The following is a 14,056-nucleotide window of genomic DNA, read 5'->3' as shown; positions in this document are numbered from 1 at the left end:
AACACCAACTCAATCAATCAATCAAACGCTTCCCTTCTTCCCAAGTGACAGATTTATGTGAAGAAACCATACTCACTCTTTTGACGCTCTTCTGAAATAGGCTGGTGATCTGTCCCTGCCTCAGAGTGTGGACCAGCTCCCTCGCCGCGTGATGAGGTGACACAAGCTCTACGCAGTTAATGAAGCGGTATAATTTCTGTGAAAGAGAAATCAAGGTAAATCTATGCATGGTAATATCCTCTTGAAGGAATAATATCAATTCCACACATTTTGTACTAGAAAAACGCGTAATTTACTATGAAATTACCGGTCTTGAAAAACTAATTTTTCTTAACTTATTCTAAAGAATACTTTGCTCAATATATTTGGATGAATTTAAATCCTATATGTATGTTAAAGCCAAAATGACTAATTATCAATTAATTTATAGTAGAACAGCGCATCTCAGCGAGTCGCAATGTTTTTTTTTTCCTGATGTATCACCCATTGCTCAATTTGGCGTTTTGAAATTGCAAAATGTCTCATAATTAGATATTCAACTGACGCAAGACTTAAAGACATTTCCGAATAAACGTTGAAAATACAAAGTTACTCTTGGCTACGAGAAACCTTTACGGTTAATTGGAAATTATTGTAGTAGACTCTCGAATGTTTAAAGTAATACGATCGATTTTAGTTCTAGCCATTAAATTGCTGGAATGAAGTGAGTCAAAACAGCTTCATCGTAAATTAAAAAACAAAAATGGAAAATATTACCTGGCTGAAAAACATAAGATTCCGGCTCCTCCAAATCGTTCCCTTGGGCTTCCTGCGTAGAACAGGGAGGCTGTATTTGTAGAACAAGTGCTCCACGGTGAGGATGAGGCAGCCGACGAGCATTCCCACTCCCAGCAGGATGAAGACACCCGCCACAGCAGCCACTCCCAGAGGCCTGGGTTGAGCCATGTCGGTGGCCATTCGGAAACATGGCAGTGCACCGTAGTATTTCTCTTGAAGGATGTCTATGTATCCATTTTTAGTGTATTTGGCTATCACAGCAGAGATACTATCCTGAAAGATAAATTAACGAAAAATAAATCATAATGCACCTATTAACCACTGACAATTTGTATAGTCTTTTTCCGTCATATGTAATATTACATAAAATGTCTCTTCTGCGTCCCATACACCCGAAGTGCATTTTCAAAGTTTTGTTAAGGTAGATTATTTATAAGTTCGCCATATTTAATCACATTACTCATTTCAAGAAAAGTCCTTCAAGATATTTGGCTCAGGTAATAAAAATGAGATTAAAGGATCGAATTTGAGGGCAGTTGGTGTGGACAACACCTTGGTGATTTCCCGCTTCACTTAGGGAAAAGTTGTCTAAAGCGCACCGGTTCCAAATCGCATCATTGCACACTGATCCAGAATGTAAAAAAAAAAATCAGCAAAAATCAGGAGCTCGGTATTTGACTCCTAAATCAATACAAATATGTAAGATTTGCATTTTTAATAAATGTTTGACACTTTGAGTCAAACAGAATTGACATGAGATTAATTGAAGACTAAAATTGGTAAACGCTGTAAGTGCCACAAGAATTCAAACACTGTTTTCCACGTTAAACTATGAAATGTACCATGTTTGATAATGTGGTAAACGTGAAAAGTGGCTGGAAGCCGTCTAAGTAGTTCAAAGGGCGTGTAAAAAGGCACTAGTGTGAACGTTCGTACGGGCTGATGAGCTGAACGGTGCGATTTCCCAACACTTTCGCTTTTGGAACTTACAACGTTTACCACTTTTAGTCCTCAATTATTTAGAGCTTTATGCAAAAATTATAATTTTGACCTATTTCAATACACACTTGTGACCACAGTAACACTAAACAATACACTTGGAAGATTGAAAAACATTCCCAGAAATAGATTAAATAATAATAAAAATAATGATGATAACGATAAAAGTAACATTATTATTATCATTAATAATAATAATAACAATTAATGTTGAACCTCTAGAAAACAGACTTCCTATTAAATCACTTTTTTATAAAAGTAATGTATTTTAAGGCATTAACAAATATTTATTCACTAGTTCCGATGCCTTACCTTCTCCTTTCTTCTTGAAATGTACTTTTGTTGCGAACGTGAGTTGCTTGAACGTATTTTTGCGGCGAATTTCTGCTTATTGCTTTTTTGTTTCTGTGGCTACTTTCTTCAAAACTGACAATCTTCTTTTCAGAGTGGATAGAGTAGAAGAAAAAGCAACTGTGAGCACCACATTTTTTAAAAGCCAACTGAAATTATTTGAAAGAAATGCATCTTCTATTCTGCGACAATTTCCACATTACTAAAATACTTTTCTGCAGAACAGCTACACATCAACACTAATCATCTTAACAGCGATATTATCAATATTTATAGAATGCAACACGGATAAAACATTGATCATTTCTATTTTCATCAAATTTTTCACGAATAATGTTCTCGTGGATATCTCGTACCACCACCATTATGACCCAAAATGTCAATTTCACCTTAAATATGCTAATCTTACACATTTGTATTGATTTAGGGGTCAAATAGCGAGCTCCTGATTTTTGCCGATTTTTTTGGCATTCTGGATCACTGTGCTGTTGTACGATTTAGGAGATCAGTTGCCTAAATCGCATTATTTTCAAGGGTTAGGAATCTCATATTTTTTCTGGCACTTCCAATTGGAAAAATATTTTCCAAGGACATACGAAGAGACGTAAGAGTTCCCTTTACCAGCTAGTATATCTAAAACTTACGTCATGTCACTTGTTTTGTAGCTACGCCCATTTATTTAAAAGCTGGTACAATTTGAGCAACTTTTCTTTATTACGCCCCCCATGTCATTCATTAATGCTATGTTTAAGATGCGGAATACAAAAGAAATACATTTCTCACCGTAGCCAACGATAAAGACCGGCTGCGAAACATACATCATCCAGTAACGTTGACGTCATGAAGTGAATCCCAAGGAAGACGGAGGGATCTCTGCTGCAAGAGCTATTGTACGCTATATTATAAAAATTTTCGATCGGGGACTGATAAGGGCCTCCGAGATAATAAGAAATCAAAAACGGTTTGTATTCAACCAGCTCGAAGTTCGACATTCAAGTATTTGTGAACTAGTTGATTGGTAATGTTCATTACATCGATGTCGAACTTATAATTTACTTGCCCCTATTTTGTGCAGCATTTTCAACAAGTCTCTATCAAGTGGAACATACCCTAAACTATGGAAAGAAGTAACAATTGTTCCTATCCCAAAAGCGAGAGGAAACATCGAGGTATCTAATTTTAGACCTATTCAATTATTAATATTTTTGGTAAGTTGTTTGAACATATTGTTTTCATATCGCTCTATTTTAATTTTAAGAAAAATATTAGTATTAGCCAACATGGATTTGTTGCTGGGAGATGAATAAGTACAAATCATGATGTTTTCTTAACTAACATCTCTCAGACTTTTTGCAAAAGACACCAATTAAATGCTATCTATCTAGATTTGTCTAAGGCTTTTGATTCTGTAAAACACAAAGCATTGGTTGCGAAACTTAGCAATTATGGTTGTAGGCTACACCGATTTATTATAAATGGATTAGCAACTATCTTAGGCACCGATTATTTAGAGTCAGGTTTCAAAATGCTTTCTCTAAACCAGGTTTTATTAACGAAGGTGTACCTCAAGGTCTCCTCTGGGCCCCCGTTTGTTTCTTTTGTTTCTAAATGATATAGAAGATGTTGTTAAGTACTCGAAATGTATTTTTTATACTAATGACTTCAAGAAGTATGCAGAGATTAATGATGTAATCGACCATCATAAACTACAAACGGATATAAATGCAATTAATAAAAGTGGTTAGATGATAATTGATTATAATCAACTCTATTAATTTGTAAAAGTCAGTCACAATAACCTTTCTTAGGCAAGAAACAGCACTCCTACTACAATTATAACATAGAGAATGTAAATCTAAGTCATGTAGAAGATATTAAGGATCTCGGAGTTTTTCTAGACAGGAAACTTAGCTTTAAGGTGCATCTTCATCATATGGTGTCAACAAGTAGGAAAATGAAAGGTTGTGTCATAAACAAATAGCAAGGGCTGAACAACTTCACCTTCTTTTATTTATGTACATGCCACTCGTCAGACCCAATTCCGTACTGTGACGTACTTTTCTGTGGTATTGAAAAATGTGACATAATTTAGAATTCAGAAAATAAATTTCTTTCCTATTTATATTTTAGATTCAAATTGTTAAAATTGTTTTACAGCTATGATAATCTATTGAAGAAATTAAAACTTGAATCCCTTTCATCCACAAGAAACAAAAATGATCATAAATTTGTTGAAAAAATCTTAGAAGGTTATTACTCTGTCCCAACGCTTTTATCTAGAATATCTATTCGAGTTACGCCATATCGTGTAAGAACAAAAGGGTCGTCATTAACAATATGTAAAGATTATAAAAACAATGATTTTATAAACTCCATAGTCAGTAATTATAATGATTTTAACCGATTCTAAAGATTAATTTTATTTTAATTTATTCGTCAGGTATATTTTAATGTATTTATCATGTAAACTTTAATGTATTTTTCTTGTATATATTAATGTACCTTTTTATGTATTTAGTATTTCTCTTTTACATTTACACGTTTATCATCATATAGTGTATTAGAAATTTGTAACTTATATATCTGTACATGTATACGTATTGCTGTACCAAGGCTCGTCAGCTGTTTTGTAAGCAAACCATTATCTAACTAACTACTTATTAACTCTCTAGCCTTCTCTAGCCTTCTTGAACCCGAAGGTTCATGGCTCATGGCTGCAGCAACACAGGCCTTCCATCTGTCCCTATCCTGAGCAAGATCTATATAATCTTTTCCATCACTACAAATTTGCTTTAGGTCCATGTCAACATTATCCCTCCATCTTCGTCTTGGTCTTCCTACTGGTCTCTTACCCTCAGATTTCCCAACAAGAATCCTGTAAACTACTCTTTCCTCCCATTCGTGCCACATGGCCTGCACACCTAAGTCTTCTTGATTTAATCATTCTAATAATATCTGGACATGAATACAAATTATGTAGTTCTAAATTATGTAACCTTCTCCACTCACCTGTCTCCTCATCCCTTTTAGGCTCAAATATTTTCCTAAGGATCTAATTTTTAAGTGCTCTCAATTTATGTTCCTCTTTTAATATAAGGGAGCAAGTTTCGCATCCATATAATATTACAAGCAAAATTACTGTTTTGTATATTTTAACTTTTAGTTTCTTAGGTATTAAACGAGACAACAAAAGTTTATGAAGAGAAAAGTAACATGCATTTCCTGAATTAAGCCTGCTTTCCATTTCCTCTTTAATATCATTTTCATTTGTTAGTATTACTCCTAAGTACTTGAATTTGGAAACTGGTTCAAACGAGTTGTTATCAATAATTAGATTTTGATTATTACCTAACACTTGATTTCGGCCTGTAAGCATATATTTAGTTTTCTCTTTGTTAACTTCCAAACTTATCTCTTTATCTGCTTTGAAAAATATTTTAGCATTATTCTTAATTGTATTTACATCATCCCCAGTCTACATCATCTGCATATGCTAACAGCTGAGTCACACCGTTTAATTTTAGTCCATCGTTAGTTTCTTTTACCTTCCTAACAGTGCAAAATTACAGTGCAATGGTGATAATGCATCTCCTTGTTTTAACCGATTATGAATTGTAAATTTGTCAGACATATTAATATCTACACAAACTTTATTTTCTGTTTCACTGGTGCATACTTTTATCAAATTAACACGCTTCTTAGGTATTTCAAACTCGACTAATATATTATATAATTTATCTCATTTGACTAAATCATATGCTCTTTTTAAATCAATGAATAGCTGATGGACATTAGCAAAATAGTATCAGCATAAATAAATAAATAAATTACTACTAAAATTCCTACTTATAATACGAAAAACATTGATTGTGATATTTGTATGTCAGTATTATTGTGCATACATTGTCGGAAATTATGCAGTTCGAATTGATACCTCAGAAATATATTGTGCATAATTGTATTCCTTTGTACTCAATGTAAATGATTGATTTTAAAGTCTCCCTTTATAGAAGAATTCTGTCAAAATAGATCTTTAATGATTACTGTGGTGTAGGTAATAATCTACACAAGTGTACTCAGTGTTCGAATTGAAATGGGGAGCAAGGAAATTTCCCCCCATCCACTTTTTTTCATCCCTGGCTCTACATTTATATTTTCATTCCCAACCAAAATTCCCCCCTCTGAATGTGTGTTCCATTTTTATTTGGGATGCCATCAGAGTCATTCACTGTTTGAGTCATAAATTCGAGCTTGTTGTTTACGATGTTGTGAACAAAGTCCTCAGTCATTCCAGTTTAAATCTTTATGGATGCGCTTTATCGTGCGTTCAATCAAAGCAAAATGATGAAAATTAACAAATATTTTACATTCGTTGGGTGGTATCTTCTTATCAATCTGTGGTAGCTGTAATAAAGAATCACCCGGCCCTTGTGCATTTTTTTTTTCAAGTTGTGAATTCAGTGCAGTTATCAGTTGAAAATAAAGACCAAAGTGTAAAGGAATGCTAAGATGCTCTGGTCACTTCTAGTAGAACATGTCTTTTCCATCACGTTTCATTATTATTATTTTTTTGTCAAACTCCATGATGGAGTGGCTAACACAGCACGCTGTGGCACCAGAGCTACTGGATTCGAATCCAAGCCTGGGCAAATTCATCACTCATACTCATCTTCGCAATTATCCAAAAGTGGCAGGAAGCGAATTAAACTTATCTAAATCAATCTTGCATTGCATCTCCTCAACCTTACTGAACAACAAAATCGAATGGAAGTTGAAACAGAACGAGCATTGTTTTTTTATCGATATAAATGGCCCTGCAGTGGACTATTTTCATGTGACAAAATTTTGTCGTGGCTAATGGACGGACAACTAGATGCAACAGATCCCACAAGTTGTAAGACTGCTGATCGGCCATGTCCACGACCAGAAAGAAAGCTAATCATGTAATATTCATCTCATGTTTTAAGGTAAGCCAGTGAGGATTTTCTTAGCATATGCATTCAAACAAAGGTTGTTAAACGTCCAGGAATTTTAAATAAATTCAATTCCGGTCCAGGAGAGAATATCAGCAAGCATAAATACAGTTCAGGAACCTTTCTTCCAGATAATATTAAATACGGCCCAGGAAACTTTTTTCCCACATCAATTTCAATACGGTCCAGGAACCTTTTTCCAGGATGAATTAAATTCGGTCCAGGAACCTTTCTTCCGAATCAGTTTAAATACTGTCAGGAACATTGTTTCAATGAAAGAATAGCAACTTGAACCGAATTTAAATTGTGCGAGAAGAAAGGTTTCGTTCCCGTGGCGGAACCCAATACAACCCATTAGAAATTATGGGTTCCTGGTCTTTTAACAACCCTGATTAAAACTAGCCATTGTTTATACATCGAAAAGTATTAGCCTGTGCGAGTGGTAACTCAATTGTACTGGCGCAGACATTTGCCTCACCCATACACAAAATCTCAAATGTAAAGAACGCTCTCTGCATTTTCTTCAATTCGAACATTGCGTGTACTTGTGTCACATACTATTTTAAGGTAATATTTCTTGGTTACAGGCAACTAAGATGTACCTCGAAATGTACACGGAAAATCTGTAGACAAATTGCTAGAATGAAAGTTTACTATTTAATGAATAACGATTCATACCCTTGCAAAGTATGCTAATGTAATGGTAACATTATCGTATGAGGGAAACGGATTCCTTCAAATTTCCTTCAAATTTACAGGAGAAAGTACTTACGGAAATCATTTTCCTTAGCGTTGTGGAAGTTCCTGAATGTAGATTTGATCCATTTTAATGTGAATGTGTGTTGTTTTCTGCGAAAATCTCTGTCCGACACGCTGTTTCTGCTCCCGCCATTTGCTTTCTGCACGAGAGTGCAATGTTCCGTGTGTTAAGATGATGCAACCCCGTAGCCAGTGTTTCAGCCTTGCCGTGTTTTCACTAGAACGACGTGTCGAGTATTTTTTTTTTTTAACTCTGCTTGCCTAACCTAACTTAACCTAACCTAACCTTACGGAAAATGGTTTTTGGGGCTAACGTGAATGGTTTTTGGGGCTAACGTGAATGGTTTTTGGGGCTAGCGTCAATGGTTTGTGGGGCTAACGTCAATGGTTTGCGACGTATTAGCATAATTTCAAATCCGGGCACGAAAGTAGATATTTTCCGGTGAACGAGGTTGCAACACTGCATAAATCGACAAAACACTCTCAGAACGCCCCCTAAACCAGTACGCTATCACGGCCATAATGTGTTACAGATTCGAAACAACAAGTAACAGTAAGTACTCGTAAATAGAAGAAATATACACTATCTTAGTTAGAAATGCATTCTTTCACCTTAAGAAATGTTCCGCATTCGAAAATAACACGTTAGCAATGTAAAGAAGTCCAAAATATATGATTCGTAGGTGTTTTCCTCATACGATAATAGTACCATTTCGTGTAACCTATTTGCTTCATTTTCATTTATGCTCCGTATAGAAGAATAGGATATTATCTTAGCCAGTTTAAAATGTCACAAGTACAAGAGGAAAACATAATTTTGAACTTAGATGTAGCGAATTTATTATATTACCAAACAACTATTAATTTAATGGACAAAGTTTATTAAACTCTTTTCTGAATATTTATACATTACTCTCGAATTTGTAATTTGACCTAAGTTTGTGTACAGTTAGAAGTAAAAATCTGTTGTTAGGTATATAATGACACGAAATTTCTACAACGCACGGCCGCGGTGGCTCAGTCGGTAACGCGTCTGACTACCATGCTAAAGGTCCCGGGTTCGATCCCCGGCCGGTTCAAATCCGGGAACTTTTCTAACGGTGAAAGCGGCCCCGGCGCCCACCCAGCGTCGAATAACATGGGTACCTGGGGGAAACCCTGGGGGGTAAAGGCGGTCAGGGGCGTGATGCTGATCACATCACCCCTCTCACGACCGGATCAAGAAAGTGTGGGGCGTTACCCCCACACCCTCTATATGCCTTCATGGCGTGGTGCTATGCACAGGGGAGCACTTTACCTTTTTTTTTACCTTTACAGCATACTCTCTTGCATCGTGTAGTGCCTTTTGATTCTCACCATTAACTGGCTTGTCTACCGAAATGAAATATATACGAGGGTGATTCAGAAAATGTGGAACATTTTGGTGTAAACACAAACGACAAATAACATGTGCAAAACGTTTATATATATTCGCCATACCCATTCAAGCAATTATATCGTGATACCAGTTTGTTGATACCGTCATTGTACTCGGTTGCAGCCAATGTATTCAACCATGTAGTGACAGCGTCTTTGAGTCCATCAGCCTTTGTAAAGTGCTTTCCGGAAAGAAAGAAATTCAATTTCGGGAACACGTGGTAATCATTGGGTGCAAAATCTGGAATATATGGCAGATGGTAAAATACATCCCAACCAAAACGTTGCAGTTGGTACTGAGTTGCATCAGCTGTGAGACCGCGAGTGTTGTCGTGGACCAGAACGATGCCATCAGACAACATGTTGCGCTGTTTATTTTTTTATGGCACGACAAAGCTTTAGAAGCGTTTGACAGTAGACCTCTGCATTGATTGTTGATCCGCGTGGCAGAAAATCAATGAGTAAGGCGCATTTCCTGTCCCGAAAGACAGTTGTCAGTACCTTTCACGTGCTGAGTGTTTGTTTGGCCTTCTTGGCTTCGAAGGCAATTTGGCATGGTGCCACTCTACTGACTTGCACTTGGTTTCGAGTGTTGAATAAGCCACCCAAGTCTCATCGCCTGTCACAATCTGGTGGAGATATTTCGAATGTTCCTTTTTCTGGAAAACACTTTTCCACGCTGATGAACTCAAATATATGGCAAATATGTGGAAAAGTAGAGTAAGGTATGTAATTTCTGTAGCTATATATTTTTTACACATGTCGTTTGTCATTTGTGTTATACACCACAGCGTTCCTTTTCTCGTATTAATGGATTTTGTAACAAAATATTGCAACATGTAAAAGTAAGAACAGAAGGCCTACGTGGTCCCTTGTTGTTCGTTCTCGTTTTGCTTATTTAAATAATCTGCCTCTCTTCAACACTCTAATGAGTTTCATTTTCCGTTTGATCGAAAAAGAATCCTATAGGCTTCCGTTGGTAGGCTAGGTCATTTGGAATTGGTGTACATAGCATCCAAGTGTTTCGAGTAGGTTAGGCTAGTTAAGTTCGTTGTATTGGCATTCCAACATTTTGGCCCTTCGCCTACTTGTCCGTGCATTCAAAGTTTTCAGTAAGTAAAACGATTTCGAACAACTGTAGCTTATTAACACGGTAACTTGTTCACCTAATTGGAACCAGATTCTTGGCATCAAACATTTTTATTTGTGACATGTACTAAATATCTTAACAAAAACCACGATCTATCTCCCTTGAACAGTGTGTAAATATATGCACTTTTCACAACTACAGACAACTATGTATATGTATTGAGTATGGGAATTTTAATTTGATTCACTCTACTGTTTTACTCATGTTTCTGATCACATACACACCCTTTGTTAACTTTCTACATGTGTAATTGTATATATGTAGACCAATTTCAATCAATTTTTAGATGCTTTTTTTCTTCTTTAAATTGTAAACATGTCTAAACATTTATTTCAGAATATATTCTTAAAGTTTTGCATATGTACTTCATTTGCACGAATTTAGTTGTCAAAACAATGCTCAAACCATTTACATTTAGTAATATTCAATGAGTGTGTACAGAAATGCACCAATTCTAATGCATATTATGTTTCTGTTGTCTCAAAATAAATAATTATTCCAAATACATTTACATAGATGAATGAATATTGAATATTGATCTTCCAGTAGCACATTCATATCGTACCTTCAGTGGAAATCCTTTTGTCATCCCAACAGCATAGGCGTCTTCATGAAAGTCTTCGCATATCTTCTGCAGCTTGCAACCTTGGTCAGTCGCTCGATAGTAGTCCAGGATTGGTGTATCTGCTATTAAAGCGTCGAGAGACCCATCTCTGCAATGAGTTGCATCTACAATTACCGTTTTAAATGCTATTAAGCCCAACATTTCTACAGAAGTACGAGTTGGGACAAGATGAATTTGCAGGCAAGGTGGATTGATTTAAATCAGGTTAATTTAAATCGCGATTTAAATCAGGTGATTTAAAGAAAAACACTTATTTAAATCACTTAAAAGATATAATTTATAGAAATAATGTACAGAATGTAGATATCAGAATCAATTTTGTTGAAAGTATATTAATCTCGTATTCATTGAATGACGTTCATTAGGCTCTAAGAAATTAAACTAAAGGAAACAAAATATATATGGACTAATGGTGTGAAGCTCATACGAAACGAAATGTAATGTGTAAACTGTAAATACATTTAAATTTATCTTGATTTAAAATTCAATATTTTTGTAGGCAAAAATAGCAAACATTTTGTGTAGAATATTATACAAATACTAATCATGTTAAACCGTAAATAAACATGGTAGCTGATATTTTGCAAGCTATTATTAAAAATTGTCAAAATTCAGCTACAAAGACTATAAAGAAAATATTTTAAGTTGCAATTAAATAGTACATCCAGAAATTTTTATTTTCAGTGGAAGAAAAGTTACTGAAATTATTATAGTTCCATTAACACACTAAACAAATATACTTATAGTAGTTTCATATATACAGTATAAGAAACAGAAAAATGTACTTACATTTGCATATTTTTCTATTTGATTTAATCAAACTCTTCAAATATTTTACTGGTCCGTTTACCAGAGAAAACCTTTATATAATCAACATATCGGTATGTAAAACCATGCAAGCATTTATAAGCGTGCCAAAAATGATTTTTGAAGAGAAAAGTCATGATTTTTGTCCATCCTGATTGTGATTGATGTATTAGATATAATAAATACATCGTATGATGCGATTAGTTTTAAAATTTAACAGAGATTTCGTTCCTTCAGATTTAAGTAAAAACTTGTTTTTCTTTATTCAATCTTCGAAGTTGTTAACTTTCTATTGGATTTGCAACTACTCTATTTGTCTTTAAATTTCCCATTAACAAATTTTTAAGTTTATCTGTGGCACAAATTGGGAATTATATACGTAAAAACATAGAAAAAGTAAATAACAGGCCATGCTCACTAGTCTAAGCAGGGGCAAAGCTATGGTGGGCCAAAGTGGGTCATGGCCCACTCGTACTAGGTTGGCCTACCATTTGGGCCTCACTCTCAAATGTGATAAGTACATTTCATGATAAAATTAAAATTAAAGTGCATAGATAATGATCAATATGACGGGAATTTCCTTTCAGTCACGTAATGGTAATGTAAATTTCAATGAATTTTTAATTTAATTTAAATTTTTCTATGAAGATGTGGCTCATTCACACCACAATATTATGGTGCCATCACTATTCTAATATTACTTTACAGTACTCTTTCTGCGATGGATTACAATGGAGATCAAAATTTTGTTGCACTGATATTATCACTTGTTCTAATCTAATTTTGGTGTGCTGATTTAATTTTCATTTTCTTTTATTTTGCAATTCATCAGTTTAATTTTCAACTTCAATAATAAATATTTAAAATGCAATTAGATTATAAACTAGGATGCCATATTTTATACCAAATTTTGTCCAAAATATTCTTCATGTATTCACTAAGCCGTATACGTACATCACAACATGCATTACAGTTTGAAAATAAGGAACAATGATACCACTTGCTTTTAGTATTAAACATACAGGGTGGCTCAAAAAGTCAATTAACACCCTCGGTACAAGGCCACTGAAGCATGCAACGTGGAAATGGTGATGACCAAATTGTTGCCAGGCCAAGGGGGAACCACATTGACGCCACCCGCACGGTTGGCGGCCATCTTGATGTCAGCCATCTTGAATTCAACTTCAGAATTTTAAATGGGAAGAGGGTGATATGATATATCAAATCAGGCTAGAATTTCACGAGAAATGCAATGGTGAAGGGTTTTTTGATGTTCCTTTAACCAGTAAAAAGTTATGACTGAATTCTTGTACCAATTTGTTCCTTTTCGAGGTGTTAGAAAAATGCCTTAAAATTTGTTTAGCGCATCGGTAATGCATCGAGATCAAAGTGACGTCTAGGGAGAGAAGTTCGCATGCCATTGCATAAGATTTTAATCAGATGCATCCATGAAGAGCTGCGCATTATGAATTGTTGTCGCGAACAATTGCAGTGTGACACTTCCATTAAACGAAAAGTCCATCACAGTGACAAGGCTAATGTTTATGTTCATAAGGAAGTTCATAAACAGAATATTCGATGCTTTTTATCTGATAACCCATTTTCGACAGATCAAAGCTGAATGGTTAGTGCTAGTATGTTAATGGTGTGGCGTGCTGTGTGGAACACGATTGGTTAGTCAATTTCCCATCAACGGAAACTTAAATGCTTAGGGCTACTTAGATTTGTTAAATAAACAGCTTTTTTCATCCTTGCTTATGGAAGAAGGTACTTTGTACAGAGTTTTTTTCAATAGGGAGGAACACCAGAACACTATGCAAACGTTGTGAAGCAGTTTCTGTCCAAAGTTAGTTATCAGATGACAAGGGTGGCATATTATGTTTATGAACTTCCTTATGAACATAAACATTAGCCTTGTCACTGTGAAGGACTTTTAATTCAATGGAAGCGTCACACTGTAAATTGTTCGCGACAACCATTCATAATGCCCAGCTCTTCGTGGACGTATCCGAAGAAAATCATATGCAATGGCATGCGAATTTCTCTCCCTAGACATCACATTGATCTCGATGCATTACCGATGCGCTAAACAAATTTTAAGGCATTTTTGTAACACCTCGAAAAGCAGGAAATTGGCACAAGAATTCAGAAAAAACTTTTACTGGTTAAATATACGTCGAAACAACCTTCACCAATGCA

General features: G+C 35.2%; 1 protein-coding gene across 2 annotated transcripts in view; it reads right to left on the bottom strand.

Moving 5' to 3' along the window:
• Positions 1-14,056, bottom strand: part of LOC145982028 (glutamate receptor ionotropic, NMDA 3A-like) — an 84,982-nt gene that overhangs the window by 55,411 nt on the left and 15,515 nt on the right. For both annotated transcript variants that reach the window (XM_083115594.1, XM_083115595.1), the window contains exons 4-6: positions 10,991-11,138; positions 757-1,050; positions 77-196 (exon numbers count right to left, since the gene is read on the bottom strand). In XM_083115594.1, the coding sequence (XP_082971720.1) occupies positions 77-196; positions 757-1,050; positions 10,991-11,138 (562 nt within the window). The remainder of the gene's footprint in view (positions 1-76; positions 197-756; positions 1,051-10,990; positions 11,139-14,056) is intronic.

The sequence above is a fragment of the Lepisma saccharinum genome, chromosome 30, assembly GCF_977018435.1.
Source record: "Lepisma saccharinum chromosome 30, izLepSacc3.1, whole genome shotgun sequence".
Lineage (NCBI taxonomy): Eukaryota > Metazoa > Arthropoda > Insecta > Zygentoma > Lepismatidae > Lepisma > Lepisma saccharinum.
This window is presented reverse-complemented; position numbering and strand designations above follow the sequence as displayed.